Genomic DNA, 25,009 nt, shown 5'->3' with positions numbered 1-25,009 from the left:
ACCTTTGAACACTAGAGGAAAGACTTTGCTTGAAGTTGAGGCGAGTTGATCGTCATGAACCTGCTGATGAAATGCTGATGACAATGCCAGATATACTTGTTTTGGGTTTTTCCCCTCATGCAGGTTGGGTGGACTTTGCATAATGGCTTAAGCATGTTTGAGAAGGAAAGGAAAATGAAGCCTTGTGTTATTCAAGTTTGTGCCTCTTACCTTAATTACCTGAAACTGGAAGTAGCATGCATAAGCTGCTGCATTTGGGAAGATTCAGAGACACTGCGAATGTCACCTTTTGGGTCAAAACCTTTTCGTTAGCTTGATTAGTTGTTGCATTTTGAAGAATATTTGGAGTGCATATGTACCTATACACAGATGTGCTTGTTGGTCTGTTGAAAGTGTTTTTGGAGACTGAAAGTATAAAGTGCCGGCATTGCCTTGATTAAAGGATGAGTGATCTGATGAATCAGTGATTAGATGGTCATACGTATATTCCAACAGGATGTTAGAGGCAGCAGACCATTACATTGTAGCTTATTTCTCTTGTAGCATTTGGTCTTGGTCACATTTAAATAGCTTTCTGCTTTCAGCGCATTGTTCAGCAAAACTGTAGATGTGACATAGTTCTATGGTTCAGCCTTTATTCTACAGTGAAGAAAGTAGACCAGTGATGCAAGAAAAGCTAGGGATATCAACAAAATATTCCCATAATGGCACCGTTAATGATGAATCGTTCTTGGGTTACAAATGCTTTTACAGTCTTGGCTGCTTTTTAAACTAATGTATTTGAAATTAAAATCAACTAGAATGAACATGGAATGAAAGACACTTCAATCAAAGAAATCTGATTATCAATTGCCTTCCCATCTGCTATTAATTCTGTTGAAGGTTTTCATAACTTTAATGAATGTCAAATAAGCTTAATAATACATAAACATTATTCGAAACCATACTGAAGATATATCTCATGCTTGTTTGAAGAAACTGGCACTAATGAGAAATCATTTACTCAGTATTGAACTAAAGGTGGAAGAAAAGTTATCCTACATTTAATTTCGGGTTCTGCACAATAAACGATATGTAGTAGTATTTTCCGAAAAATGAAAGGTTTGTAGATATTTTATTTTATTTTTATTTTATTTTATTTTTTAGCTAGGTTGTTCACCTATGAAATTCTTTGGGCATGTTTTTCTTTAAGGTCTACATTTTCTTTCAAACTTTGAGCTTTTGTAAGTAGAGATGTGGTCATTTTAAACTCAATTCCCTTTGCCCGACAGCAGCCATTTTTCTGTCAGATGCAGTGTACTCTGTTCGTCATTTAACAGCTTTTGGTCTTTCTCACTTACTAGCACATGGTTTTATGTAAATACATATTTACGGTTTATACATTAAATATTGCCGCAGAAAGGAAAAACAAGATGGAAATAAGAAAAATAATTGTTTTAAAAGGGTGTTAAGTACATCTTTGTTGTACCTTTAAAAGTTTTTAGGGAGTGCGCTTGTCAAATATTAGTTATCAAGATCATTATGATTTCTATTATTATTATTATTGTTATTATTACTGGTCTGCCTTTTTTGTCCTGAAGTAAGGGCATGATGTGAAAGAATGGTTTTGAAACATAATGTACTAAACATGCGAGACTCATGTTTCTGTTTTGTACTGCCATTGCTTTGGTATGCAATTTGTGGCTGTGGGTAGTGTTGAGGACTCCTGCAAAACTGAACGTCATGTGGATGAAGTCCAGCTTACACTGAGTGGCTTATAAACATGTGACTTGCATCCATACAATAGCTTTATAAATATAATTGAGTCTCTGATAGCTCCTTATCCATCTTCTACTGCTAGTCTTAAAATGACACTGTCAGTTAGGCAGATATGAAGTCCATGATTAAAGTGCCCAGATGTTATAGGTGAATATCGAATTAAATCATTTTGATTTGCACTGTTTTTATTCTGCTCTGAAGGACCAGGGTGCCTGCTGAGGCAATGAATGAGAGAAGAGGTCCACTGTGTGCAATTGGCCATGCCACTTTATGCCATTATATAGACATAAATATAAGGCAGACCATCCTTGATTGAGTCATATTGAGGCTTTAGAAAATTCGCAGTCATGTACAACATAAAATGTTTTGTTTAAATTGCCCATATAATGTTGTGAGAAGCCCCTTGGACATGCTTCTGCTAATATGAGCATACTAATTTTAAAAAGCATACTAAAAGCATGCAGAACAAATGGGAAGTGTTTAATAGATTTGTTATTTGCAGGCACTGTCCTTTGCAAATTTTTGTTTGTTTTTTTTCCATTCATTTTTAAATTTATTTTCTGGTTTGAAAGAAGTGTTTATTGTGGTCTATTGTTAATTAGTGATGTGATTATTAAACATTAAATAAAATATGGTGTTTAAAAACATTGTTTAATGTATTATGAATCGTGTTTTTAAATGTATATTTTGAACGATAAACACTTTCTGAATAGTTTTAGAACTAAAAACCTTTAAAAACTTTAACCATTGGGACAGAATCATAGAGCCTAGTAAGTGCATAGTAACCCTATATGGGAAAATGAAATGGAGTGGATCGTCAATCACAATTGGTAGGATAATAGGACAATAAGTATGTCCAATACAGTAAGGACATGGGAGATAGCTGGATCACTAAATAATATAACTTAAATGTACCTTAAGTTTAAACAATGCACTGTCAGTGTTGATGTGATTTTGGAGCATATTTAGGGGGCTTCAGTCCTTCTGAAAATGGTAAAACACTATTTTGGATATCTATTTAAATCCCTTAGATTTTGTGATATTTATTTCCTGCTATTTCCTGTGTGGTGCTCCAAGGTTCCATTGTGGGTAATTTTCCTCTGGGCTCTTTTTTCAGTGATAACATAGTGCTACTATAGGCTACCACATGTCTGTTTTTTGTAAAACATTTCTTCCAGTTACAGTGGCTTGCAGACGTATTCACACCCTTTAAACTTTTTCACATTTTGTCACCTTGCAACCACAAACGTGTATTTTTTTGAGATTTTAAGTGATAGGCCAACACAAAGTAGCACATAATTGTGATGTGGAAAGAAAATGATACATGGTTTTCAAAATTTTAATAAAAAATCTGAAAAGTGCATTGGTCTATCCCTTAAAATCTCAGTACATTTAAGTGTGGTTTTAAGATGACAAAATGTGGAAATGTTTAAGGGATATGAATACTTTTACAAGCCACTTTAAATAACAAAATGTAACATATTTAGAAAATAAATTAATAAAAAGGAAGTTAGTAAAAAGTTAATAAAAAATAACCATTTTATGTTCGAGTCCTCTTTCAAATCTGACAAAGTGATAAACTGTTGTGAAAGCTAGTTATTCCAACTTCGTATTGCCAAATTAAGCAACCTGTTCTTCAATTTTTTATCATATCTGTATACTCCAGAAATTTGTTCCTGGTTGATATTGTAAATCAATACATGTATCTAGAAGTGGTAGGGACATCTAGATAATCTTGAAGTCCTGTTTTAGAATTTTGCTTAGAGATGGTCTTAAGACGGCAATGGGTCTCACTCACGTAGAAATGGCGGGACATGTCTGCCGCTGTAATTTCTTTTTTTTTCTTGCGATCTTTTGTGCCGATATTAAAAAATGTGGGTCATTTGATTGTCAGTATTTTACAATGTCGGATATATTTTGTTCAAATTAACTACGTACCTTGTTAGCTAGTTATATGTATAAGCAGGGCTCTCAAGTTTTGAATTCATTTCAGTGTGAGAGTAGGTGGCGAACGTAAGTTGTTGAGCGGGGGGGGGGGGGGGGTGGCGAACGTTGTTGTTGTGCGGGGGGGCGAACGGTGGAGGCGTTTATACTTTCGCAAGCGTTTTGTCCAAAACGATATGTGGTAGAAACACCCCTCAAAACAGGGGAATGAACATTTACCTGACCAATTTTAATGTTGCTATATGTTTCGGGTTTGAAAAGTGCTGGAATTTAGGTTAAAGTACTTTAAAATGCTTGAAATTGTAACTACTTGGTTTCACAACAAATATCTGTCTGACTGAATAGTTCTCTTGTATTAGGTTAACAAATACGAGCCTCTTGTAATTCCAGGACGAAACATGAGAGAACGTGAAGACGTGAAGATTGGGCGTTTTTTTAACTAAATTATGTTTAACATGCTGAGAAATATTGAAATGGACCTTGAAAGTGGCATAGAAGTGCTTGAATTCCACCTTATAAAGGTGTATGAACCCTGAAAACGTGACTTTGTTCATTGCGCTGAAGCGCGGCGCAAAGTTACAAAATTCGAGAGGTGCACGACCTCGCGAACCGACAGCGCACACGCGAAGCCACAGCGATTACGTCATTTTCGCCGAGCGGACCCTCGCGCCGCTCGCAAAGCGTCAACCAGGCAGGCTTGTTGTTGGGAGGGGGGCGAACGTAAGTTGTTGAGCGGGGGTGGCAAATGTAACACTCGTGACAGAGTGTTTTTTCAATAGCCCTGAAATAAATGCTACGGTTTTGTTTTGGTCCGTATCCAGTTAATCAGGAATGAGATTGGGTCCGGATCCGGACCGCGGTCCGCCAGTTGAGTACCCCTGCTTTAAACCAAGTGAGTAAGTTTGACACCCCACGTCGTGCAAATGAAGCAGGCCAGGAAACCTTGCTACATAAATATTAGAAGTACATTAGAACTAGATAGCTAGTTTGATAGCTCCTATTATCGGCCATCCCCCATTATTTATTGTGTCAGTACCGTTGAGAATTTTAAAAAAAAGTAAGCTCACATTTTATAGTGACATTTAAACTTAATCTTAGTAAAAAAAAAAACGCATATGAAAAGTTCAAACCCTTATATAAAAAACGTCGCCCGTTTTTGTTTGGCGACGGCTGGGAATACAAGTAAACCAACATGAAAAAAGGTTTTCTCGTTAAGTCAAAAGGTTTTCTCGTTAAGTCATCTTATTAGCCTGCCAACTGACAGTAGCTAAATATATCTGCAGGGTTGCCAAGTCTCACGCACTGAGCGTGAGACATACGCATTTGACCGTCTTCACACGCTCTCACACCACACTTCCGATTTCTCACGCCGAAAAAAAAATCTAGTTTATTTACCTCTGATCCACATCTATGATTCAATGAGTTACTAGTTCGCTCTGGCGCCAACCACTGGTGATCGATCGATCGTGATATAATACTTAATTTGTGTCCATTTTACACCGCCCCGTCAACAACAATTTACGCCGCCCCCCCCCGTCAACAATTTACACTCGCCACCCCCTCCAGGTTCAAATCTCACTCCAGGCGATCTTGAAAAGTTGGCAACCCTGTATCTGTAATTTTTAACAAGGTAGAATATGAAGTTCTATTCATGTAGTTATATCATTTGTATTCGGTGTGAATGCAACAATCTAAAGCAGGGCTATTCAACTGGCGGCCCATCTCCCTATAAATAAAAAATAAACGTACGAATTTACGTTCAGAACAGAATTTGAAAATGAACGCATATAAATTAATGGTGTCCTTCACATCCAGTGAAAGCAAGGACCTTCAAAAGTTAGGTTTATATTTCACAAGTGACTGTAGCGCGCGAACCTCCGCGAATGGCGGAAACGTTCATGCGTCCGAAACGATATGTAGTAGTATAAAGAAACACCCCTCAAAAACGGGAAGGAACATTTATCTGACGCATTTTAAAGTTGCTTTGTGTTTCAGGTTTGAAAAGTGCTGGAATTTAGGCTAAAGTACTTGAAAATGGTTGAAATTGTAACTACTTCGTTTCACAACAAATATCTGTCTGACTGAACAGTTCTCTTGTATTACCTCTTGTAATTCCAGAATGAAACATGAGAGAACGTGAAGACGTTAAGATTGGGCGTTTTGAAAATAAACCACCATTAAATAATGTGATAAAAAAGTGAATTATATCGAATCATTTCAACTATATGTATAAATATTTAACTTTAAGTTTAAAGTGCTGGGAAATATTTAGTGCAATAGTGCACTTTAACAGTGTAAGGAACTGCGTGACGCAAAGCAGGGAGGCGGACACAAACGCTGAGGAGAGCGAGATTTATTGAATGGACAGAGTCGTAATACCGGGCAGGGGTCATAACAGGTAGGCAGTCCGAACATGAAATATAAACGGGCATGGTGGCACAAAGAACAAAACAAGGCAGGGGAAACAAAGACTAGGCTGAACGGCACTTACGACGAAGTCGAAACAGAAACAGTTAAATCCACTAGAGCACGAACGAGGCAAGAGAATAAACAGGTAAGTAGCACAAAATAACCGATACCGACATGGCAGACACAGGGACTATAAATACATTGAACTAGACTAGAAACAGGCAGGGTTGCCACGTCCTACAAAAATATCCCTCACAATGTCAGTGTAAAACCCGCCCTTCAGCAGCCTAAACTAGCCCAAAGTAGTTGACGGGGGGGTGGCGAGTGTTTAAAATGGAGACAAATTAAGTATTATATCGCGATCGATTCTTTGTGTTGACTTGTAACCCCCGTGGTGGCCCAACTCAAAAGTAGCCCAAAGAACCGCACCCCGCGACCCCAGAATTTTTACCCGTGGCTGGATTTTCAAACAAGCCCAATTTGGCGTGAAAACCGCAAACCTGGCAACTATGGAAACAGGTGAAGACAATAACGACATGGGCGTGGCAGACGTGGGGAAACCATAGAGCACACAACAAGGCGGGCTCAAGGAGCAGGGAACAACAGACACGAGGAACAGGGAAACGAGTGACAGCTAGGAGAGGGGGGCGTAGCCCTACGTAAACACAGTGTCACGTGTGTTGTTTACATTTTTTGTTTACAATGTTTGCACATGGAAAATTGCAATATAATTAATTTAAATCTGCTTTTTTTTGGATGGAAGATAGTGATAAAAAATCGAAATCGTGATTTTATGAAAAAAATCGTGATACTATTTTTTTCCCATATTGCCCACCCCTATGTGTACTGTAAACTTGTGAAGGCTGTGATTTAACTCAGGAAAGAAAGAAAAAAAATCCTACACATAAAGTCAGTAAATAAAGCAGTATGGTAAAATGTAGCATTAATTTCCATTTTTTATTTAAAGAATAATTCCCTATCAAATTGTAGTTTCCAATGACATATATTGACATAGCAATGTCATATCAATGCTTCATCATGTCCTGTTAGTACGAAGTGGAGTAGTACGTTAATATTTTGTGTATTAACCAGCCAAACTCAACCTATTCAGATTAGTATATAGATTATCTGATGTGTAGTATGCAATTGGGAAACACCTATAGTAATATTTTGGATATTAAATGTTCTACTGGATCTATTGTAAACCCTGTTTCTGGTTTAAGAACTGACATATCTGAACTCATTGCTGCTATTTTTTCTGTTTGAAATTACAAAAAATCTAATGAGTTTTATTCTAATTAGCCAAATTCCAAGATGTTCCAAGAACATTTTATGAGTAGGCTACTGAAACAAGTATTAGTCTAATTCTAAATATAACTAAACTTTTCCAAAGTTATTAGGACAAACAATAGGTGTATCTGTTAAATACATTTTCAGACAAAATTGTGTCTAACATCATCCCTTACGCTGTCAGATAGATTTTTTGCTAGATAATAAACAAGTAACAATGATGTAGCTTTAGAGGCTTGCGTGCCATGTTTTCTGAAAAAATACACTTTTGAAAAAAAGGACTAATTAAAAATAAAGGGCAAAGCCACATATATTACCAAGTAAACAATATTTTCTAATGAAAAGCTCTGTATTGGTTATTTATTTATTACTGTCTTTTGTCAGATGTATGTAGGGTCTGAAAATGTTAACATTTATGTGTAGGAATAAAACCATGCATGTGATAAATTGTTCTTATATTTAAAGGAATGTGGCTGTAGTATGATATAGGGAAAACACTACATTTTTCACTTTCAAATGCTTATTTATTGTACTTAAGAAGCATGCAGTAAATTTAATGATGAATGTTTCAGAGATTTCTGCACAAAATTTTACTCTTCATCATGTCCTTTCTGTAACAGAAGAAAAGAATCCATCAAAATAGTCAATAAATTAAATAGAAAAAAATCTTTCAATCTTATTGTTTATGATACTCACCTTGGAGCCAGTGTCACGACTCTTGGCCCTCATTTTGTTGACCTGAGACTCAGCAATATCAGCCCTCTCCTCTGCCTCATCCAGCTCATGCTGCAGCTTGCGGAACTTGCCCAAATTGGAATTGGCCTGCTCCTCCTGAAACATTAAGAATTTATTTAAGAGAATAAGATTAAGGCAATCAATTATGAATCAAGGAAAATCTCACAGGGTTATAGAATGATTAAATTGTTACTTACAGCCTCCTCTGCAGTTCTCTTGTAGGACTTCACTTTCAGCTGCAATTTGTCTACCAAGTCTTGGAGACGTGCCAGATTCTTACGGTCCTCCTCAGTCTACGAGAGCAAAAATTAAAAATGTATAAAAATAATGAAATAACATATTTCTCCCTGTTATTATTGTCTTTTTTAACCCTAAAAAGAGTGTCCTACCTGGTAAGTGAGTTCCTTAATGCGTCTCTCATATTTACGAATACCTTTCACAGAGTCACTGGCCTTTCTCTGCTCCATCTCCACCTCATTTTCAAGCTCTCTCACCTTGAAGGGAAAAAAAGCAATACAAGTGCTAAACTCCAGTTGAAACGAATTCCAGTTATTATTTATTCTAGTTAAATAAGTATGATAATATGTATTTCTGAACTAATTTATTGTTATATTTGTAAAACTGTTGTAGTTACTCACCCTGGCCTCTAGTTTCTGGACCTGTTTCTTGCCCCCCTTCATGGCGATTTGCTCAGCCTCGTCCAGACGATGCTGCAGGTCCTTTATAGTCTGCTCCATGTTCTTCTTCATGCGTTCCAGGTGAGCACTGGTGTCCTGCTCCTTCTTCAGCTCCTCTGCCATCATGGCAGCATCAGTGATGGCTTTTTTGGCCTTTTCTTCAGCATTCCTGCACTCTTGGACAGCCTCCTCTACCTCACTTTGAAGCTGGGAAGTGTCTCCCTCTAGCTTCTTCTTCTGGTTTAGCAAGCTGGTGTTCTATAAATTGCATATTACAGAAACTCTTTAACTATTTCTGTAATAAACTGCATTGTTTCACAAAAGGAGAAATTTATATAGTACCTGAGAGTGTAATAGCTGAACCCTTTCAGTCACATCCAGCAGTTCTTGCTCAGCCAGTTTCCGGCCTCTTTCAGTCTGCTCCACAAGAGACCTCAGCTCATCCAGTTCAGCCTGCAGTAGGTTGTTGCGTCTCTCCACAATAGCAGTGTTCTCTTTGAGGTCATCGTTAGCACGCAGAGCATCATCAAGCTGCAGCTGAGAATCCTGTAAAGCGCAGATTTTACAATAAAGTATTTATAAAACATTTTTTCCCCTCAAAAACAGGTACTTGGTATTTATTTGTAAGACATCTCAAGCATACTTTCATATGTCCATGGAGACCCTTCAGTTGCTTCTGGGCCTCTGTAGCCTGTCTGTTTGCTTGGCTAAGTTGGATCTCCATCTCATTTAGGTCTCCCTCCATCTTCTTTTTCAGTCTAAGAGCTTCATTTCTGCTGCGAGTCTCAGACTCTAGAGAGCTTTGCAGGGTGTCCACCACTCTTTGTTGGTTTCTCTTAGACTGCTCCATTTCCTCATCCTTCTCAACCAGCTTACGCTCTATATCAGCCTTCACTTGATTGAACTCAAGCTGAGCTCTAAGGATTTTGCCTTCTTCATGCTCCAGAGAACCCTTAAGTAAATAAAGGTTAAACATAAAGATGTGATATATATATATAGAGAGCAGTGGCGGTACTATAAAAAAGAATTACTGTAATCTTCTGTTGAAAGCTTTATATTATTTACAAAACGTCAGACCTCAGCTTCCTCTAGAGCAGCTTGGATCTCAGCCTTCTCTTGCTCCAGTTGTTTTCTTGCTTTTTCCAGCTCATGAATGTTCTTCCCACTTTCACCAAGCTGTTCAGTGAGGTCAGAAATTTCCTCTGTTTAATAAAAAAAAATGGTGAGTAACTAATGTCACACTTTGTAATTATATATTTTGATAAGTTAGTCAAATTTTACCCACCTTGGAGGTTCTTGTTTTCCCTTTTCATTGTCTCTAAATGGTCGAGAGCTTCTTCATAGGAGTTCTTTAGTTTGAAAAGTTCAGTGCTTTGACATCTTGCTTCTTTCTGGGCACTTTCTAACTCGGTTTGGGACTCCTCGTACTTTTGTTTCCACTCAGAAAGGACCTATTCATTTATAACAATATTAAAAAGTTGGTAAACTAGTAGAATTTTGTATAGCAAACACATTTAGACAAGTAATGCTGGTACAACACAAATCTAGCCAGCTTTTTTATATATGGATATTTTTACATTTATGGTAGAACATTTGGCCTTTTATATTTTGGATGCATTAAGTATTATTGCATGTTATGTTATATAAAATGCATGTTATAATGTCATACAGCATGCAAATTTCCAGTGTTTAGTGTCTTACAATATAAAATGATCAGCAGAATTTGCTGTTGATAAATATACAGACTGTTTTCAATAACATAATTCAATATCTGATTTAAAAATTGTAAATATATAATAAACTAAATACAATTAGTATTTGAATTATGTACCTATTTTGGTGTACCCATTTAATATCTACCTTATCAAAGTTTCTTTGTTTCTTATCCAGAGCTGCAGCAGCAGCATTGGATCTTTCCACATCTACCATGAGATCTTCAATCTCATTCTGGAGTCTGTGCTTGGTCTTCTCCAGAGAAGAGCATTTGGCATTGACAGCTTCCACAGCTTCCTCTGCATCTTGCAGGCGCTGAGCAAGTTTTTTCCTGCATTCAAGGGAACAAATAAGCATCTACAAGTAATAAATAATATTACTTTTAGATATTTATGGACTATTAATGGCTTCCTTGGCCAGTAAGCCGAAAGGTTATCGATCATATTTTCTGAGGCTCATATAAATGAAGTTTCCAGATATCATGGAATTAATTTTACGTGGTCCTTACTTTGCATCCTCCAGTTCCTCTGTCCTCTGGATGGCATCAGTTTCATACTTGGTTCTCCACTGAGCCACCTCAGAATTTGATTTGGACAGACTGCGCTGCAGCTCAGCCTTGGCCTCCTGCTCCTCCTCAAACTGTTCTCTTAGCAGATCAGCATCATGGCGAGCAGACTGCACTGCATGGGCCAAGGCATTTTTTGCCTAGAATATGTTTGGGTATATATAAATAAAAATAACTAATAAAGTATTTTAAACACATTTTTGTAAGGTAATTGTAAAAGCTTTGATCATTCTGCTTTGAGGAATACCTTGACTTCCTCCTCGAGTTGTCTCTTAAGGTCCTCAATCTGTTGAGTATAGGACTGCTTCCCTCTTGTTAGTTGAGAGACGAGTGAATCCTTCTCCTCTAGCTGTCTAGCAAGCTCGCCTAAAAATGTTACAGGGTACTCAGCAACTGGCAGCCAAGTTATACTTAATAAGAAACATCATGATTGTTCATATTGAAGATAATAGACAACATAAAATTGTAGTCCATTGCTATTTATCATTTAGCAATCAATATTTGTATTTGTAATTATATTGAATCATGTAAAAATATGGTTACAAAGTGCTTTTAGAGTGAAATGTTTTTAATAAATTAAGAATAAAGTTAATTAAGGGGTTTTACTTGTGCACTACACAGCAATTTTTATTACCTATGCACCTATAGACTTCTGACATCTACTTTAGACATGCATGCACTTATACATGCGTGCTTCTTTAAATGTATAAAATAATCTTCCATTATAAAATCCTTTTAAATGGCATGTGGCATATTTTCTAAGTGGCATCTTTTCTAAATGATTTAACTTCTTTCTGTTCAGTAATTTTTCAAAAGTATGTATTACGTTAAATTTTTGTGATTCAGCAGCGGTTAAAATCTGAGTTAGGGTCACATACGTACAGAGAAATTTCAGACATACTAAGACTAAATGTGGCAAGTAGCTGCAATACAAAAATAACGTGTATTCAGATGGGATAATATTATGAGGCAACCTAAGTTTAATAAAGGCAGTCCAGATAGAAAGTACATCATACATCATATAGCTTGGCCATAAACTCACCATTTTCAGTCTGAAGCTTGGCTTTCTGCATTGAAAAATCATTGATTGTGCGCTGTCCTTCTTCAGCTTTGGTTCTGAATTCACTCATCTGATCCTCCAGGGTTCTACACATTTTTTCCAGATTTGCCTAAAAGATTTAATGCATTCTAAGGTATTGACTTTTAAAATTGTATGTAGAGATCTATTTACATAGTACGTTATTATCCTACCTTTGCCTTGACAATGTGCTCCATGTTGGAGACAACATCATCCAGCTCCAGTCTCAGTTCACTCTTCTCTTTTTCAAGCTTCTGCTTGACTCTCTGTAGGTTGTCTATCTGCTCTCCAAGGTCCGCCACACTGTCAGCTTGTTTCTTCCTCAGAGTTGCAGCAGTGGCCTCATGTTGCAGAGTGGCCTCTTCAAGGTCTCTGCGTAGTTTCTGGAACTCAGCTTCTCTCTTTTTGTTCATTTCAATCTGTGCAGCTGTGGCACCACCAGCCTCCTCCAGTCTCTCACTGATCTCCTCCAGTTCTCTGGCCAAGTCTGCTCTCTGTTTCTCAACCTTGGCACGAGCAGCTCTCTCTGCCTCCAGTTCTTCCTCAAGCTCCTCAATACGGGCCTAGAATTCAAGATTCTGAAGTAAGTGTGGCAAACTTAAATAAATTATATGTGTAATAAACAAATGTGTGTAAATCAGATGAAACTGCAGATTACCTGCAACTCCTTTAGTTTCTTCTGAAGTTGGGCTGCCAATGCTTGTTCATCCTCAATCTTGCTATTAAGCTGGCTGATCTCAAAATCCTTTCTGCAAGATGAAAAATATATTACAGTTACTTTTACTGTTATATGGAGTGTGATTATTTAATCAAAATCTGTTATCTGAATTCTCACTTCTTCAGCCTCTCTTCTAATTGCTGTTTATCATTTTCTAGGTCCATGACATTTTCTTGGGTCAACTTCAAGTCACCCTCAAGCTTTCTCTTGGCTCGCTCAAGGTCCATTCGTATTTTTTTCTCTTGTTCCAGGGAGCCCTCAAGCTGAAGTATTTAAAAAAGGAAATGGCAGTTCAATTAGAACTGGAAATGGCAGTTTCATGACATAAATTATCTTTGTCTTAGCTTTTAAGGTACCCACATCATCAACTTGCTGCTCCAGTTTAGCCTTAGCTTTGGTCAGAGTGTTGACTTTGTCTTCTTCACTCTGAAGATCATCAAGTGTTTGCTGGTGAGCTTCCTGCAGAGCTTTCTTCTCCTTGGTCAGCTTAGCAATTATTTCATCAAGGGCTGCCATCTCCTCTGTTAAGTTTTTAACCTGGGGATGATACAATCTCTTTAAATACTTTGGAAAAATGTTTGGCTAATGAAACATTTCTAATTCACTATGTTAAAAAAATTTACAAAGGAAACAAAAACCTTGTTCTCAGTGGCATGCTTTTCTTTCTCTACTTTAGCCAGAGTAAGCTCCAGGTCATCAATGTCTTTCTTAAGCTCAGAACATTCATCCTCAAGCTTTCTCTTCTTTGCAACCAACTCGGCATTCATTTCTTCTTCATCATCTAGTCTCTCAGTCAGCTCTTTGCATTTAGCTTCAAGTTGGATCTTGTTCTTAATTAACCCCTCACATCGCTCTTCAGCATCTGCAAGATTATCTTGCTCCTACAAGAGTAATTAAATCCATGTTTAGAAAAGCCTTAACACAATTAAAAGAGTATTGATGTAGGTGTACATCAAATATATATATTTGTTATTGTTATTATTACATTACTTAAGTTAAATTATAGAAAACTCACAGATTGGACTTGGAGCTGCAAATCATTTTTCTCTTGGAGAAGAGAGACCATTTTCTCTTCTAACTCCTTTTTGCGGGCTTCAGATTTAGCATAGGCTTCCTTTAATTTTGTAAATTCTTCCTTCATATTGGCCATCTCTTTTTCTGCTTCAGCTGATTTAAGCAGGGGTTTTATCTTGAAATAGAGCTTCATCCAAGGCCAGTTCTTGACACCCATGAAAGCACGTACATTCCACTGGATTACCAGCAAAGAGTCCCTGCAGAGATTAAAGTAAAACTTAGTACTTTGGCTTGAGAAAAAGGATAAGACAAAACAGTTTGAAAGTGGATATAAGCCAACCTCCGTTCTACAATCTTCTGAAATTCAATTCTTGAAAGAAGACCACGTGCCCTGGCCTGAATACCAGTTAAGATAAGGGCAAGGCGATCATCTCGCATTTCCTCAAGTTGTCCGAGAAGACCAGCCTTGAAGAACACCTACAAAGGGAGGAGTATATAAAGTATGTCAGATTATGAAAGATTATGTGACTATGGCTAAAAAAGAACATTTGAAGCTGCAAAAATGTGCTTCGAACCTTGGTATGTCCCAATTTATACTGGCTATGGTCAATATCCAGAGAACCAAGTAGCTTCTCTGCACCCTTTTTGTTATCAATGAATTGTCCCTCAGGAATAGCAGCAGGATTCAAGATACGGTATCTGAAAATGAACAAATAGAGAGTTCAAATATATGAAAGCTATTTCACTTTAGGGAGAAAGCAGATTTACTGACATGACAGTTCACCGTTGTTTGAAGTCTCCGTAGAGGATCCTGTTGGGGAAGCCCTTTCTGCAGATTCTGATGCCCTCCAGCACACCATTACAACGTAGCTGGTGCATGACAAGAGGATTTTCCATGGCCCCAGGAGTCTTGGTCTCATTGGGGATGAGGCATCGCACAAAATGGGGATGAGTTGATTTCAGATTGGTCATCAGTTTGTTCAGATTCTCCTGTAAATATCATTGTAAGGTGAGTTATATAAAAAGATGACGGTGTCATTAAACAAGTTAAGCTGAATTACTACGGGATGTGAAAGGCTCACCCTGTGGAGTGCAGAAACGGTCTGGAATGAAGAACCCTTCTTTTTGCTACCACCTTTGCCACCCTTACCACCAGATTCTGCTGCTATATGAAATAAAGTATTTGCAATGCATTCACTGGTTTTGAATACATTACCTTTTGTACTATGCTATTAGGGCTCCAATTTGTACAGGCTCTCACCTGAATCAGCACCAGCATAGCCAGCAAACAGTTGAGACAGCAGCTTTACTGTGGACTTCTGAAAAAGTCCTACCACTGTCTCATTTAGTGGATCCTTGTTCTTCACCAGCCAGTTGTTGATATTGTAGTCAACAGTGCCAGCATAGTGAACTAGGGCAAAGTGAGCTTCTGGTTTACCCTTAACAATCCTGGGTTTTTGGAAGTTAGGATTTTTGCCCAAGTGATTATCATAAAGCTTAGCTTTGAATGTTGCATCACTGGCCTTGGGGAACATGCACTCCTCTTCAAGGATGGACATGATACCCATGGGCTGAAATCCAATGAACATGAAAGTGGTTAGTGATTTAATGGTTTTATGTGAGGGAAATAAACTGTTTTATAAAACATCTTTATTTACCTTTTCTATAAGCTCAATGCAAGCTTGCAAGTCCATGCCAAAGTCAATGAACTCCCACTCAATACCCTCCTTCTTGTACTCCTCTTGCTCCAACACAAACATGTGGTGGTTGAAGAACTGCTGCAACTTCTCATTAGTGAAGTTGATGCACAGCTGCTCAAATGTGTTAAACTGGAACAGAAATGCAGCACCATTAACAGAGATTGAACACAAAAACGATTAATGTAATAAACGTAATTAATGCTATCTATATAAATAAAAGTATCAGCTAAAACATACATCAAAGATCTCAAACCCAGCAATGTCCAGAACTCCAATGAAGTACTGGCGAGGCTGCCTGGTGTCCAAAGATTGGTTTATTCTCACAACCATCCAAAGGAACATCTTCTCATACACTGATTTTGACAGGGCACCAATTGCATAGTATACCTTTAAACAGAAACAAACGAGTTGAACATCATTAAAATCTATTTTAAAATCCTAAAAGACTATATAGAGTATAGTATTGTCTGTTTATTCACCTGCTGAACATTTTGCCCCTTTGTGACCCACTCGTTTCCTACTTTTACTCTTGGGTGACACAAACCCTTAATCAGATCAGCAGAGTTTAGGCCCATCAGATATGCGACTTTGTCAGCATCTGTTTGTGATAAAGAGATGGTAATTTGTAATTTGCCTTAAGTATATACACATATGTGTGTCTGTCGAGGACACTCTACCACTCCAGTTAACACTGACCTTCAGTGCCATCTGCCTCAGCCTGCTCCTCTCTCTGCTTCTGCTTGAACTTCATGTTGCCATAGTGCATGATGGCACCAGTCATCTTATAGATACTGTTCTTCTCCTCTTGGGTGAAGCCCAGCACATCAAAGGCTTCCTAAATCACAAACACATGTTTGAGCAAATAAATATTCTCAGTTTTAGCATGTATATGATAAATATTATGAAAATGTATTTTATATTAAAATTTACACTCACGTCAGTAGCCATTAGCTCATCTGCATCATTAATGGAAGCCACTTGTGTCTCTCCTTGTGAGATGTAGGCATAATCGTAAGGGTTGCTGGTGATAAGCAACATTTCTGAGAAGCAAAATATTCACATATTTGTGCACATTTACTTAATGTGCATGTTTATAAATACTCAAGATGCATTGATGTGCAACATGTACAGTACTATAAAACCATCAATTTGTCATAAACTAATTGTCAATTATGGAATGAGTTGTTGTACTTCCAAAATGTGGAAAGGATAGAACTCAGTTGAAAGTTGATCTATTAATTTTAGTGAGAACATTGTATGTACCCAGTATTTCTGGTTTCCTCTGAGAGAGAATCTGGTAAAAGATGTGATAGTCCCTCTCAGCTTTGAGCTGATAGGTGACGCGAGACTTTTCCAGGAGATCTGGAAGGGAATCAAAACGTCAGTGCAATTTTAAGACATTATTTCAGTTTCTATTTGACTTGTTCAAGAAACAGTTTTACTTACAAGTTTCAATGTCAGCAGAAGACAGCTTTCCACTAACACCAAAGTGGATACGAATGAATTTACCCTATAGGTATAAAGTATGAAAATGTTGAATAACTTGCGAATCTCAGCAAGATTACACAAAAATGTTACACAAAAATGTGGGCTAAACTTACAAATCGTGATGAGTTGTCATTTCTGATGGTCTTGGCATTACCAAAAGCTTCCAGGGCAGGATTACACTGAATGATTTGATCTTCCAGTGTACCCTACAGTAAAATCCAACATTGGCTTTATAAATACTTATGAGGAAAATGATTGTTAATATTTAATTAGTTGTTAATTAATTAATGAGTAACCTTTTTCTCTGCTGATGGATCTTTTTTGCCAGGTGTTGCAGCAATACTGGCAAAGTACTGAATCACTCTTTTGGTGTTTACAGTCTTTCCAGCACCAGATTCTCCACTAGTGATGAGATTTTAGAATGAGATGTTCATCACAAAAATATGATCTATGTTAATTCAAACATCTTACAAATGTGGAAAGGTTTATACATACGTGATAAGGACAGACTGGTTTTCTCTGTCTGTGTGATTAAAAAAAAGACATGTTTAGACAACAACAACAACCCAAATAAAAAATGTATTTCAGTACAGGAAGGTTACCTGACAACATATATTGGTAAGCATTATCAGAGATGGAGAAGATGTGAGGAGGCGCTTCTGTTCTCTTCTTGCCCCTGTAGGCAACAACAACTTCTTGGTTGTACACTGGTAGCCACTTGTACGGGTTGACAGTTACACAGAAGAGCCCAGAATAGGTCTACAAACAGAAGGAGAAGTGAGAAATGTGTTGAAATTAGATTTTTGTTCACAACTGTCAGATGTTTTATACTCACATAGATCATCCAGGCTGCATAACGCTCTTTGAGGTTAAACAGCACAGCAGGCTCATGCAGGAAGGTGAACATCGCCATGTCCTCAATTTTATCAAACTTTGGTGGGTTTTGAGGGTGAACATCAACCTCCTTGACAGTCACAGTCTGTGGACGATATGGCCAAAAATATTTCACATTTTGCACTGTAATCTTTGGCAAGAGGATACAGTACATTGACTTGACAATTCTGAATTATTTAAACATGTCATTAAGTTACCCGTAAAGCCCTTACCTTTCCATGCTCAGTGTCAACAGTAACTTTGTCACCATCTCTGCTGATAACGGAGGCTTTGACATACTCAACTTCTGCGTCAGGGACAAAGCATTCCTTCTTCATGTCAAAGGGGCGAGTTTGGGCCTCCAGACGCTCCTTGTCTGACTTTCTTAGATAGGAAGCAGCAGCCCCAAACTCCTCCATCAGAGCATCTCCCATCTTTCAAGAGGACTAAAGACAAATTCAGCAGTTGAAACTTATATATTAACATAGTAATTAAATAGTAAGCAAAGAATCAAAATTTGATCTCAGTTCTCTATTTCTGTTTAATAATTTTGATAAATTGTATTTGGTCATTAAACTAGTATTTTTAATGTAAAGTCAAATGTAAAAACTGATATATAGAAATACAGGAAGCCTACATACGTTTCTTGTTGAGCCACCCAGGTGAAATGCAATTAAAGGTGAAATGTTTTAGTCCTTTAAAAAAAATTTTTTTTTGTCATCTATAGTCTATTTGAACATAAATTTAAATGTAACCCATATTGCATCCTCTTATCTTTAACAGACTTTTATTGTATAGCATTAATGTTTAAGCATGGATCTGCAATCTTACCTTGAGCCAATGAGATATGTGGTTAGAGCATATCCTAGTAGCCCTTTATATAGGGACACAATAGAAACAGAATTTTAACAACGTGGTAGGTGGAGACAGTCATACTGTATTTGGTGAGGTACTGTACTGTACTTGGTACTGTATTTGGTAAGGCCATTTTGGGTGACCAAAAACATCTAAGGCAGAAGCAGAACATGAGGTTGTTACTTAAATGAAAACTAAAAGCATTTAAAAGTATGCATATTAAATAAATGTAAGATTTTCAAAGAGTTTTTATCCACACCTGTAACTGGATAAAAGTGACTGGCTTGTTTTAATCATTTTTTCACATGGTTTTATATCCTGCATTATTTTTCTATTATATTGTAAAAACACAAGGAACATTTTTGTCTGTCATCTGTCACATGATTTGGGAGAGGTGCCAGAATGGCTGTCTAGATCTGAGTGTCCCACACAAGCTGTCCTTCTCAATCAGTGTGAGACACTCGCTAAGAATTTCACAGGTTTATCTTTGTGCTCAAGGATAATGGCAAGGAAACAATGCAGAGCAAACAAGATGTAACTGAGAACAATAGAACTCCCAGTAGACAGTTCTGAAGGTGAAACTGGAAAGCCACCATTGTGAGCGTCTGACAGGTTTCCAATAAAAGACTGAAGCACATGCTATCTGCCAGCTGTCTTTGCTTTTATATAAATGTAAAAAAATCTTTTTTTTTTTTTAAGATTTTACATCTTAAAGCATGAAGGCTCATGATTTTCTATGTCTTTTTAAAATTTATTTCAGGTAAATTAAAAATGGACCAAATATAAAAGACTGAGTATAAAAAGACTGAGTTAGAATCCAGGCTAGAATCCTGGAACATCGGGGCATGTTGTCAAAAGACTAAAATCTGCATATTTCACTCAGCAATTTTTCATTGCAAATATTTGTTTAAAATGAATGCCATTTCACTCTTATACTTCAGTTGTAGTGAACTGGTTATAAAAGTTACATTCAGTCAATTACCATTGTCTTGTGCAAATTTTCTTTTTTTTTATTTTTCAAATTTTTATTATTACTTTAATATTACCAATCACTGACCTGGCAATGCCTTAACGTTTTTATGCAGAAGTATCATTTGCAGCATTTGCAATGTGTTCTTAAACACATTCAGTTTTTAAATATTCTACCAGGGAAGAGTTTCATTTCCAAACATGTTCAGAATTGGGTTACAGTGCTCATTAATCTGTTGCCTTTGTAGTGCTGAATTCTCACTTACAGTGGTTCATTGCACATTTAAGCGAGTGCAAGCAAATTGTGGTTTCCTAGTGGGTTCTTCCCATAGAGTACAACTCTAATCTATGTCTCCTGTGGCTGAAAAGAATAACCGAGTAGACTATACTGATGACAGAGCAGCTATGGTTATCTATGCATTTTTATTGATAAATTGACATTTTCTGATCATTTTTTGCCATTATGTCAGTCTTTTCAGGCATCCATTGGCTGTTTCCATGAAATTGCATGTGGCCCCAGAGAAAGGGAGCCACCTGCTGGCCAGCAGCAGTAGTCTTTAAAAAAAAGAAAAAAAAGACAACTCATTATTTCTTTTAATTGTTCGACACCAAAGTGATGCCCTAAGAGCTAGGCAGCTAATCAGGACTCTTGAACACAACCATGCTCATATCCTAGACGTCTGTAGATAATTTAATATGGACACAATCAAAACTTTTGCTGAAGTCAAAACCAGGATTCAGGTTCAATTCTGAATACAGCAAGAAGATAGGTAAATATTGAAAAAGGTGGGTAAATGTATTTTGCTGTGAAAAAAAGATTTTCTTTGATTAGGGCTGTAAACCGATTTCACTGTAACCTTATTTAAAGATGCATTCTGGTTCAGTTGAGGTGTGCTTTAAAAAGCTTTTGGTATTCTCTTGAACATGTGTGTGAACATGGTCATGTTAACTATCTAAACGTAAGCTATGTTTGAGGATATTGTTAGATTATTATTGCTGTAGTTACATGATTTGCAGCTGACTGATCTTGCACCTAAGAACATTCATGCAAGCTCAGGCCTACCTTGACCCCCATGTATCTCAACTGCCTTGCTCTCTCTCTTCAAACAGCTTACTTCACACTTGGATAGTCTATTCTAGGCTCCCTTGTTCTTTATGAAGTCCCATTCTCAGCTGTCTGATTGACATGGATTATCATCACACTAGAACAAGTGTGAAGAAATAGTGGTACCTTACAACTTGCTTCCCACGTGTTGATAGCTGCAACCTGATCCTCCTTTTGTCAAATACTGCACTATAATTAGCATATTCTTGCATCTGTCGTGAACAAAGGTTTACAGAGAACCAGTATTGTATCCCTGTCAGTATTCCTGGCATGAAGTCTAATAGAAATAGTGCTGTTCATATTAAACAATCAACCATTTGCTAAACTTTTATGAAAATTTGATTCAAAATGACCATCCTATTTTGTTTGAATTGCAAAATGCAAATAACCTCAAATATGAAAACAGTTCAGAATATAGTTCTCACTTTGTAAATTATTTCTTTGCAATTACATATTTACAAATCAGGATTAATTATCCATAACTGGTCTTTGTATTCCTTCATTTGTTCAAAAATGAGAGTTTGACGTTTCTTATTTCAAATGTCGACTCAAGGTAATTTTAATGAAAATTTAGAGTTAGATGTTTATGCTAGCCAAGATAATTTTTCTACCAACATGTTGATTGCACCCTGTGGAACATAACAATTTATAATTTATCAGTGCTGAGACACATGTTAATAACTGTTATCACTGATGTTTTTAAAATGATCATATTCTGATTTTATATGTATATCAGAATTATTTTTTTTTATGTACAATGATTAAGTTTATAGGTAAGGCGACAGTGATGCAGTTTTGGTGATTTCGGTCTATTAAATGAAATAAATATTTGTGAGGTTAAAGTGCAGTTTTGATTGTAGGATACTGTGAGTATATTGGAATCACAGGCCTTTTGAGCTTTTACTTGCAGCATTTTATCGGTATTGCAGTGTTTTTAGCAAAACATGTTCTGTACTGTACCTTACAGGCTGTTTTTTGAAAATTTACTTTTTGTGTTATCTGGTTTCTTCTGAAAAGCAACCGTCTGTCTACAATATATTTAGCTATACAGTTATTTAGCTAGATTGCTGGCTAGCTGTCTTGCAGAACTTTGCTGTCTAAGTGCTAACCTATCATCAGGTAATTTCCGGTTCAATCTCCAGTGACGTCAAGAGTCATCTGTGACAGTGTCTAAGATAGCATAATTGGCCTCAATCTCTGCCTCCCTGGGAGAAAACTGGGGTAAAAGAATATTTAAAAATCATTTTTGGAGAGTCTCACAATGCTTTACAAAGGACAGGTATGTACTTGAAGTGATCACATTGTTTCCTGCACTTAGAGAGCCTCTTCCTCCCAAATAAATAAATTCTAAAATAAAATTATGCAAGTGTATGCTTGCATGACAAAGTCGATGTATACAGTGCCTTACGTGTGACGCTGGGCGGCAGCAGACGGATGAGACAGAGTCCTTGTTGCGACAGACGTCACTTTTATTGTAACACTTAAACAACAACGAAGACGTGTATACATTAGACAACGACGAGCACAAGACACTGCGCGAACGCACATTAAATAGACAGACCACATCAACCCCACGTGATGACGAGACGAGCCACAGGTGAGACGGATAATGACAAGACGCACCCGCATCCACGGAGATAACTGACGCAGACGAGTAGACGCTGACAACGTTAACACACGCCCCAAAGGAAGGGTTCGGGGACCGTAGCGTGACAGACGCCCCCACCAAGGGCACTACCCGTCCCGGGGTGCCAACAGGACCGAGTGCCCCGAACCCATGTCGATGGGCGGATCCAAAGCGCCCAGTCCTGCGTCTGGGAGATGACCGCCCTCGGTGGAGAGTCCGCAACGCACAGTCTAGAACACCCTCCCTGGGAAGACGGGGGAAAACACGTTAGACACATTTAACGGGACATTCACAAACACACACACAGGTACACTTACACATAGTGGCACGAAAGGGAAAAACGGGTTAGGCACACAAATGGGAAGACTTACAAATATTGGTACACATAAACATGAAACAGGTGCCAGACTACGCGCCAGGAGTAGGGCGATAAGGGGAGAGAGATCGGGAGCTGCCGGTGCTGCAGCGAACGGTCCTCCTCCGGTCCTCGCAGCGGACCCTTGCAGCGGACTTGCCGGGTGCAGCGCGACCGGCGGACGTGCCGGGTGCAGCGCGACCGGCGGACGTTCCTCCTCCGACTCGAACTCCTCCACCCCCTCGACGTAGCCCACGGCTGGTGCGGAGCATTCTGACGGAGGGTATTCGTCGTCTTCCTCCTCCTCTTCCTCCCCGTAGACCACGGCAGGTGCGGAGCACTCGGACGGAGGGTAATCGTAGTCTTCCTCCTCCTCTTCCTCACCGTAGCCCACGGCAGGTGCGGAGCACTCGGATGGAGGGTAGTCCTCCTCGTTCCCCTCTCCCCCACCATAGTCCACCGTGGGGGCGTAGCAAACGGATGGAGGGTAGTCCTCCTCCTCACCGTAGTCCACGGTGGAGGCGGAACAAACCGAGGGAGCCTGATCTTCCTCTTCCTCCTCGCCCTCTGATTCCTTCCCCTCGAACTCGCTCTCAGGAGTCTTCTCTGTGGAGCAGAGTTCGAGGGAGCCTACCCTCAGGGGCGAGAGGTCTCTGGTGGGACAGGGGTGTCGCTCCCTCCACATCCGCACCGCGGTCTGGCGGAAATACCATTTCCACCGTCTTGGCCTCCTGAGACCGAAGCAGCATGATGCTGCATAACGGGTCCTGCTCCATCAGTTCGGGAGTTACGGTGGCCGCGCGGTGTTGGGCAGGAGCAGAGGCATGGTGGCGCCGGCTGGGTCTCTGACTCCTTTTGGGCCGGGTGGCGTATCCTGGCATCTTCGGTGTCTCAAACGGCTCGTCATTCTGTGACGCTGGGCGGCGGCAGACGGATGAGACACAGAATCCTTGTTGCGACAGACGTCACTTTTATTGTAACACTTAAACAACAACGAAGACGTGTATACATTAGACAACGACGAGCACAAGACACTGCGCGAACGCACATTAAACAGACAGACCACATCAACCCCACGTGATGACGAGACGAGCCACAGGTGAGACGGATAATGACAAGACGCACCCGCATCCACGGAGATAACTGACGCAGACGATTAGACGCTGACAACGTTAACACACGCCCCAAAGGAAGGGTTCGGGGACCGTAGCGTGACAGACGCCCCCACCAAGGGCGTGACATTGCGGAAGTATTCGGCCCCCTTGAACTTTTCAACCTTTGCCACATTTCAGCTTCAAAGATATTAAATTTTTATTTTTTAGTGAAGAATCAACAATAAGTGGGACACAATTGTGAAGTAGAATGAAATTTATTGTATATTTTAAACATTTATAACAAATAAAAAACTGAAAAGTGGGGTGTGCAAAATTATTCGGCCCCCTTGCGTTAATACTTGCCCATTCCTGAAATTCTTGCCTATTCTTCCATGCAAAACAGCTTGAGCTCAGTGAGGTTGGATAGAGAGCGTTTGTAAACAGCAGTTTTCAGCTCTTTCCACAGATTCTCGGTTGGTTTCAGGTCTGGACTTTGACTTGACTTGAATTCTAACACCTGGATACATTTATTTGTGAACCATTACATTGTAGATTTTGCTTTATGTTTTGGATTATTGTCTTGTTGGAAGATAAATCTCCATCCCAGTCTCAGGTCTTTTGCAGACATATTTTCTTCCAGAATGGTCCTGTATTTTGGCATCCATCTTCTTATCAATTTTAACCATCTCCCCTGTCCCTGTTGAAGAAAAGCAAGCTCAAACCATGGTGCTGCCACCACCATGTTTGACAGTGGGGATAGTTTGTTCAGGTTGATGAGCTGTGTTGCTTTTACGCCAAACATATAGTTTTGCATCGAGGCCAAAAAGTTGGATTTTCATTTGAACAGAGCAACTTCTTCCACACGTTTGGTGTGTCTCCCAGGTGTCTTGTGGCAAACTTTAAATGAGACATTTTATGGATATCTTTGAGAAATGGCTTTCTTCTTGCTACTCTTCCATAAAGGCCAGATTTGTGCAGTGTACAACTGATTGTTGTCCTATGGACAGACTCTCCCACCTCAACTGTAGATTTCTGCAGTTCA

The 25,009-nt window shown here is 38.7% G+C and overlaps 1 protein-coding gene across 2 annotated transcripts; it reads right to left on the bottom strand.

Moving 5' to 3' along the window:
- Positions 1-7,491: 7,491 nt before the first annotated feature.
- LOC143474038 (myosin-7-like) lies at positions 7,492-18,678 on the bottom strand. 2 transcript variants are annotated; one of them, XM_076971303.1, is made up of 38 exons: positions 18,604-18,678; positions 18,196-18,408; positions 17,925-18,068; positions 17,692-17,848; positions 17,585-17,612; positions 17,386-17,491; positions 17,203-17,295; positions 17,048-17,111; positions 16,865-16,963; positions 16,538-16,641; positions 16,298-16,436; positions 16,081-16,199; positions 15,839-15,988; positions 15,560-15,730; positions 15,163-15,472; positions 14,984-15,063; positions 14,686-14,891; positions 14,477-14,600; positions 14,242-14,378; positions 13,903-14,158; positions 13,526-13,768; positions 13,248-13,424; positions 13,005-13,150; positions 12,828-12,918; positions 12,343-12,732; positions 12,134-12,260; positions 11,339-11,457; positions 11,035-11,231; positions 10,674-10,857; positions 10,099-10,264; positions 9,891-10,015; positions 9,457-9,765; positions 9,156-9,359; positions 8,775-9,071; positions 8,526-8,630; positions 8,334-8,429; positions 8,098-8,232; positions 7,492-8,012 (listed from the first exon to the last, which is right to left on the bottom strand). In XM_076971303.1, the coding sequence occupies exons 2-38, from the start codon at positions 18,394-18,396 to the stop codon at positions 7,992-7,994; spliced, it is 5,820 nt and encodes a 1,939-aa protein (XP_076827418.1). In that variant the 5' UTR covers positions 18,397-18,408; positions 18,604-18,678; the 3' UTR covers positions 7,492-7,991. The 2 variants fall into 2 exon arrangements, with proteins under 2 accessions (XP_076827418.1, XP_076827417.1); XM_076971302.1 differs by having other exon boundaries at positions 7,493-8,012; positions 14,984-15,066.
- Positions 18,679-25,009: the final 6,331 nt, after the last annotated feature.

The sequence above is a fragment of the Brachyhypopomus gauderio genome, chromosome 13 (genome assembly GCF_052324685.1).
Source record: "Brachyhypopomus gauderio isolate BG-103 chromosome 13, BGAUD_0.2, whole genome shotgun sequence".
In the NCBI taxonomy this organism is placed as follows: Eukaryota; Metazoa; Chordata; class Actinopteri; order Gymnotiformes; family Hypopomidae; genus Brachyhypopomus; species Brachyhypopomus gauderio.
The sequence above is the reverse complement of the archived record's forward strand: the minus strand, read 5'-3'. Positions and strand labels throughout refer to the sequence as shown.